The following is a 6,749-nucleotide window of genomic DNA, read 5'->3' on the forward strand; positions in this document are numbered from 1 at the left end:
CTAAGAACCAATGAGCTTCAGACAGAGTTGGAAAGGAGGAAAAGTGTTGAGGGACAGACTGACACATTGTTGGTTTGGGTGTTTTGACAGGATTTGTTGTAATAACTTTGCTTCATTTGCTTTTTTTTTTTTTTACTTCAACAGCTTCATTTCCTGACGTGAACTGAAATACGTTTAAGGTCGTTTGGCCTTGAAGCCTTGTTAGTCTAAATATCTCACCTGACACAGTTTAGACATGAAGTCCAGGTAAATATTACCTTGAGGGGATGTAAACAACAAATAGCAGTGAGAAACACCTAAAAAACAAACAGATTCATGTCTTATGTTCTTGGATTTACGTCACAAACATAAGCAGGTAGCTTCTCTTTAAAGGTGTGTTTTACCTCCTCGTTTTGTCCTTGTTGGTGTTAAAATAGAGAGAAAGATGTCGGCAGAATGACCTACTTCTATTTGTTTTGAAGGTGGGTTTGGTTGCAGATTTTTGGCAGCAGGTGATTGTTGGGATCCACCTACATGGGCTCAGTTTTCTGCTCTGTTGGGTGTTATCTCAGCTGTGGCTTTTACCAGCAGATTACAGCCGCAGCAGCTCCAGTAGATTTGTTGTTATCTTAATACACGATATACCGAACCAGATAACTTCACACTGAGAGAAAAGTTAAACAAGAGAATAAAGGACGGGGTTCACGGTTTCTCAAGTGTGTCTTAAAACATCAGTCAGGTGTCCATATGAGCAGTGAAAGAGGTTTTCCTCGCTGTAATCATTCCTCCTGTTCATACTGGATATTAAAAGATCCTTCAAATGTGCTTTCAATGGAAGTGATGGAGGCTAAAATCCACAGTGTGTCCACACAGTCATTTAAAAGTCTGTGTGAAGCTTCTATTCAGCTTCAGCAGTCTGAGTTATTCATATCAAGTGGATATCTGACACATTTACAGTCTTTTTAGCATCAAAGTCCCTCTTTGTGTTTCCCTGTTGAGCTGCAGGCGGAAGTATAGTAACAAAAAGAGGAACTTTGGCACTAAAAAGACTGTAACGTTGAAAGATATCTACTTGATTTGACTCATTTGGAAGCTTTATATTAGCTTCAGATAAACTTTTAAATACATTTTTGCTTAGAGGGAGGACTTTTTTAATTAATCAAATTAAGAAACTCATCTATGTTTATAATTTGAGGGCACAAATGACTAATTAGAGGGAGTGATCTCTTCCTGACTCCTAGAAAGCTCTCTGTACAACCAACTAATGTTGAGAATTTTTTCCAGCTAATCCTTTTCCCCTCACTTTTTTTTTTTTTTTTTGCCATCAGACACAAACCTGGACACTGGTACCACTGTCACATGCTACTAAAGCCCAGTCACATGTTCTGCCTGCTATCCTCCTTCACAGCATCTGCTGCAGGTCCTCCTGTGGTGCCTTCAAGTGCTCCTCGTAAAATACTTCCTCAGAGTTTCTTAGCTCCAAAATGAATACTCTATTGTTGTTTTGCATTTACTTGTAGCATTTGCAGTTTCCATCCCAGCGAAGGTAAACTTTGTTGTTGTATCCTGCAGTTGGGGTTATACGCTCACTGATCACTTTATTAGGAACACCTGCGCAATCTAATGCAATTGAATACAACAGCTCTGCCAAAGTGTTCCTAATATTTTGCCCCTCTCACTTTCCATCACTGTTAATGGGGTGGAGAAAATATTAGGAACATTTTCAGTCATTTTTAACCAAATCTGTTTTCAGATAGAATCCTAAACAATGTCATAAATAAATGTTATTCCTAAATGAATTAAAGAATCAATTTCAAACGCCCTTTTAGCTTTTTTTGTATTTGCTATAATAACTACATTTAATACTCTACTAACACATTAACCTGAACCTCTCATATAAAGAAAATCACCAAAAGTTCATTTTTTATCATCTTAGGAATGTTGCCAAGGTAACATGATGCATAAGAACTCATCAACGCTTTTATAACTAGCAGACTGGATTATTGCGCTACCACATCAATTAACAGGTTTGCAACTAATTCAGAACTCTGCTGCTGGGCTTTTAACCCGAATAAAGAAGAGAGATCACATCATGCTGTTCCTGGCTTCATTACATTGGCTCCCTGTAGCTTTTAGAATTGATTTTTATGATCCTCTTGTCGGTTTACAAAGCTTTGTACGGCTTAGGTCTGGCCTCTTTAACACAACTCTTAAATCCATACATTCCTGCAGGAACTTATAGGTCCTCGAATATCCAGCTGAGATTAAGTTTTTTTTTCCATATACGCCCCTAAACTGTGGAACAGCTGACCAGCAGACATCAAACAGGCAACCTGAGTAGTTTCCTTTAAAAGCTAAAAACTTCTCTTTTTAAAGTTTTTAGCTTTGTTTTTATGTGAAGCACTTTCAATTACTTCCACTGTATGAATCGTACTAAATAAATAAATGTTGATTGATTAATATCTTTGAATGATTCTGTACGATCACATTCAAACCCCTCATGTGTCTTATACACAATGTTCTTAAAGGAGACATTTTCCCCCATCTTACCCTAATGTAAAAGACATGCTTTAATCCATAAAAGAGGAAACTTCAGCTTCCATTAGGGGCCAAATATCTTCGTTGGAGGGCCAGATTAACCCTTCTGAAGTCCCGTCTTGCCACTAGAGGAGATTATGTGTTTGGTGTTTGAGCCCCGTTATGAAATTAAAACGTTCTTTTATTGGAAAGTGTTTTTTGTAATATATGTTTTATGTCTGTTTCTTTCTTTTATATTTGTTTATGTGTATATATTGTTTATGTGCATGTATATACATGGATGTATGTACAAAATCTTTGTTTTATTTCTGTTTTTATTTATATTAGTGGAGCACTTTGTGACTGTCCTTCCACTCAAAAACATGTTTTTCTATCTTGTTCCTTCAGTTGGATGTTTGTTCTCTTCTCGGTGCAGAGTTTGTTTTCACATTCATCTGCTGAAAGTGGAAAGTTTCTCTGAGCTCACTGAAAAATCATATTTTTAAGGGGCGGGTCTATAAGCAGGATTTGTGACATCACAACTGGTTTGAAGCCAATCGTGGTTCAATATTCAACTTATTACACAAGTGTGATGTGGAAACTTGAAGCCTCCGCACTGAGAATGTACTTTACATTGAATAGGAAACATCTTGCATCATACAGGAAATTACATACTTTAGAAATATAATTATAAAGTAGTGTAAACTAGCTCCACCTCCAGCAGCTACAACAGTAACATGCTGCTCTAACACTGATGCTTCACTATTAATAATCTAATGATGTCATATAGGGTGGAATCAGGTAATTTGGGACACTTTTTGGTAAAATTACCAGGAGACCATCAAAAAAGCTAGTTACTCACTCCGCCAATGTTTTTATAAATTATCACGAATCTCTACAGTATTCCTCTTTTGAAATTATGTTGTAAAGTAGTAGTGTTGTTTAGAAACTACAGACCTTCAAACACACCAAGACACCTTCTCTCACGTTGTTGGCATGTTCAGGTAAAATGGGACAACTGGTAAGGTAAATTGGGACATTCATTTTCAGCTGAAATATTTTTTTTATTTGAACATATAGTATATAGTACAATTGAACATAGTAATAGAAGGGCTGAACAGAGTAAAATAGGGAATCAGGTGTTGTATGAATACAAAAATAATTAAAAAATGATTTAACCTTAAACCTTAACATAACTCTTAAATGTTTCATATTTCATCCCACTATGTTATTTGGGTTTTAATTTTAATTGTTAAAACTTAAAAGGGCTGAACTTCCCAGTGAAACAAGCCAGAATACTGGTTATGAAACCATTCATAGGCCTACTGTGCGTAGCCTACTGCTACTGTGAAATTATACACACTCTTTGCAGACAAACCCCTCATCTTCCATTATGCCATAGTCTTCCCCACAGCTCTCGTGGAACCAGCAATGGCACTGTTGACAGCTAATCCACTCCTCTGTCACCCCCATACGTTTTCCTACAGACCTCACAGGGGTGGCTGCTGCAGGTTTGGCTTTCTGCTTGGCTGGCTGCTTGCTTAGCCTTTGTTGGCTTCTTGGTTTTTGTTGGCTTCTTGTGCTGGTAAGTCGATAGCTGGGGGGTTTAGCCCTCTTTTGGATCCCTCTCTCTCTCTTTGGAATGGGAATCAGGTCAATGAATGTCACTGGCTTGGCCTGAGGGGAATCAAGAGACAGAAGACAGAAGGTTGACTTAGGTGACGGATACAGGTAAGTGACAGGTTACAGTGACAGGTAAGTAGTTAAAGGACCATACCAATAGTTTCGAGTGTTCTTGCCTATAGTGGGTAATGTTTTACAGGTTATCTAGGCTACCCACCGTTGAGGTTGATGGCTGCTCATCATCCTTTTGGGTGGTTGGGTCCTCTGGCATTGGGGTAAAGCAGAGGAAGGAGGTATCATCAAGTGGAGACATGATGATTTCCTCTGCACCCAGATCTTCCATGCTCAAAGTCATCTCAGTATGTGAGGGTGGCATGGCGTCTGTGGGTGGCACAGCGGGTGAGGGTGGCAGGGCGGGTACTACAGTGGGTGGCAGTGGCACGGCTCTCTCCGTGGTGGTACTTGGAGCATAGACCTCAGCAGGGACAATGTTTTTGTTCAGGGGAAACATTCCCGTTCCCCTGAAGCCAGCCTGGGCGTTCTCAACTGTGGCAGTCTTCTGCCATGCCTTGTTGAAAAGGGAGAAGAACTCCATTTTTGGCAGCTTGAGTCCTGCTCTCTCTCTGGTCCACCTTCTCCCTTCCTCATACCAATTTCCTCTTAAAAAGTGCCTTGTCAGCTGGCTGCAGGACATGTGTCGTGTGGGATGAATAGCACATGACGTGAACATTGTTGTCCTTCATCAGCTGGATGAAAGGCATGTTATAGACATGGCTGCTGTGGCCGTCGAGTAGTCCTTCGGCAGCTGCTGCACAAACAGCTTACCCCACTCAACGAAGAGCTCGCTGTTTATCCAGCCATTCTCTGAGACACTGGCAATCACATGACTTGGGCAATCCATCCTCAGTCGTTTTCCTTTGAAAATTACAAGTGTGCGACTGTACTGGCCCACAGCATTGAATGCTGCCAGCACTGTTGTGGTTTCTCCTTTCTCCCCAGCCGTTATTTCCACACACTGTTTCCCCACTTCCCCAACTACCCGTGTGGAGCAGAACTGGTCTTGTAGTCCTGATTCGTCGCAGTTCCACAGATGTGAGGGAACATCCACAATGTTTAGCTCTGTGAGCAGGGCTTCATACTCCTCAAACCATTTTCCCACCACCACTGGGTTCAGGCCTGCAGCCCTTGCTGCAGACAGTGCTTCAGGTTTTTTGATCTTCAGTTCTTTGTGACGTTTCATGAAATTGTTGAACCAGTGGTAACCAGCTGAACCCTTAGCTTCCAAAAAGCATTTAATGCCATTAGCTTTGGCAAAGCTAAAAGCAAGCTTTTGAATATCTTTCTTGCCCGAGGGGAAACCACAATGAGATAGCATTTTTACTATGCTGGAAACTTCTTTTTCTGCTGCCTCTGACATGTAGGGTTTCCTGCCAGAGGCATGTTTGGAGCCACTGATCTTCCCATTGACCCGTCTTTCCAAATTTGACTTTGGCATGTTCCATGCCCTTGCCAAGAATCTTAGTTTGGGATTCTGCCCTGCCTCCACTGTCTCCCTATATTCTTTAATAGCACCCTCCATCCTGTCCTCTCTCCACTGATTGTATTTTACCTTGACATTCTCTCCCTGTCTTTTCTTCCCTGTCTCTCTCCTTGGTACCATGTCTATAATAAATAGTTTTACAAAATGTTAATTTTAGGCTACTAAAATGTTCAGAGATAGCAAGTGAACAGAGCTAGCATGAATGAATAAACTCTGATCAACTTTTATTACCTTCATTAGCCTAGGCTAATGCACATTAGCCTAGCATATTGTGTATCTGTGCGAGGCAAAATGTGTGACATGGCTAATGTACACACATTAGCTTAGGCTAATGTACACACTTTAGCCTAGGCTTATGTACACACATTAGCTTAGGCTAATGTACACACTTTAGCCTAGGCTAATGTACATTAGCTTAGGCTAATGTACACACATTAGCTTAGGCTAATGTAGATTAGCCTAGGCTAATCTACATTAGCTTAGCGTGTTGTGTATATGTGTGAGGCAATATGTGTGACATGGTCAAAATAATACAAGAAAAAGTATAAAATTGTCCCAATTTAGCTGAAATTCTAATTACACATCCCATTTTACGAAATGCTGTTTGATAAAATGGGACGGTGCTTCAAATGCTTATTCACAAATAAACAATGTGTATTTGGCAAATATGTCTATTATAATTAAAAGACTTCCTAAAACACTTCATCATAATACAGTTCTGCAAATTGTTAAATAGTCTGTTATTGGTTTAGCACCCTTATTATGCAAAAGTACAATTCAGTATGTCACAGCACTTACTGAGCGATTTGCCTGACCTGATGACTTTGAGGGTTTTGCCACACACTTCCTGGGTACCACAGATACAAAATGATTGTTTTATGTTAAGTAGTATTGTAGCAACAATTCAACGACCTTTTCAGTGATTGGCTGCTAATATTTAAAGAGCAGAGTGCCTCAAAGCTTATATGTCCCATTATACCTGATGTCCCAAATTACCTGACATCACCCTATAATAATATATCAGTCAGAGGGACCAAACCACTACTTTTACTGCAATACTTTCACTACATCAAGCCCATAATACTTATGT

General features: G+C 39.9%; 1 protein-coding gene across 4 annotated transcripts; it reads right to left on the reverse strand.

The window, feature by feature from the left end:
• Positions 1-3,563: 3,563 nt before the first annotated feature.
• Positions 3,564-6,727, reverse strand: LOC121908822 (chaetoglobosin A biosynthesis cluster protein C-like). 4 transcript variants are annotated; one of them, XM_042429131.1, is made up of 3 exons: positions 6,458-6,727; positions 5,159-5,781; positions 3,564-4,173 (listed from the first exon to the last, which is right to left on the reverse strand). In XM_042429131.1, the coding sequence occupies exons 2-3, from the start codon at positions 5,777-5,779 to the stop codon at positions 3,850-3,852; spliced, it is 945 nt and encodes a 314-aa protein (XP_042285065.1). In that variant the 5' UTR covers positions 5,780-5,781; positions 6,458-6,727; the 3' UTR covers positions 3,564-3,849. The 4 variants fall into 4 exon arrangements, 3 of the variants coding, with proteins under 3 accessions (XP_042285065.1, XP_042285064.1, XP_042285066.1); XR_006099317.1 differs by lacking the exon at positions 6,458-6,727 and having other exon boundaries at positions 4,337-6,109; XM_042429130.1 differs by lacking the exon at positions 6,458-6,727 and having other exon boundaries at positions 5,159-6,106.
• Between the last annotated feature and the right edge of the window lie 22 nt (positions 6,728-6,749).

This window comes from Thunnus maccoyii, chromosome 12 (assembly GCF_910596095.1).
Source record: "Thunnus maccoyii chromosome 12, fThuMac1.1, whole genome shotgun sequence".
Taxonomy (NCBI): domain Eukaryota; kingdom Metazoa; phylum Chordata; class Actinopteri; order Scombriformes; family Scombridae; genus Thunnus; species Thunnus maccoyii.

Coding starts and splice junctions, on each gene's coding strand:
- LOC121908822 (XM_042429131.1), bottom strand. CDS start 5,779: ATGGTACCAAGGAGAGAGACAGGGAAGAAAAGACAGGGAGAGAATGTC. Junction 4,174..5,158: donor ACCAGTTCTGCTCCACACGG/GTAGTTGGGGAA, acceptor GATTCCCCTCAG/GCCAAGCCAGTGACATTCAT.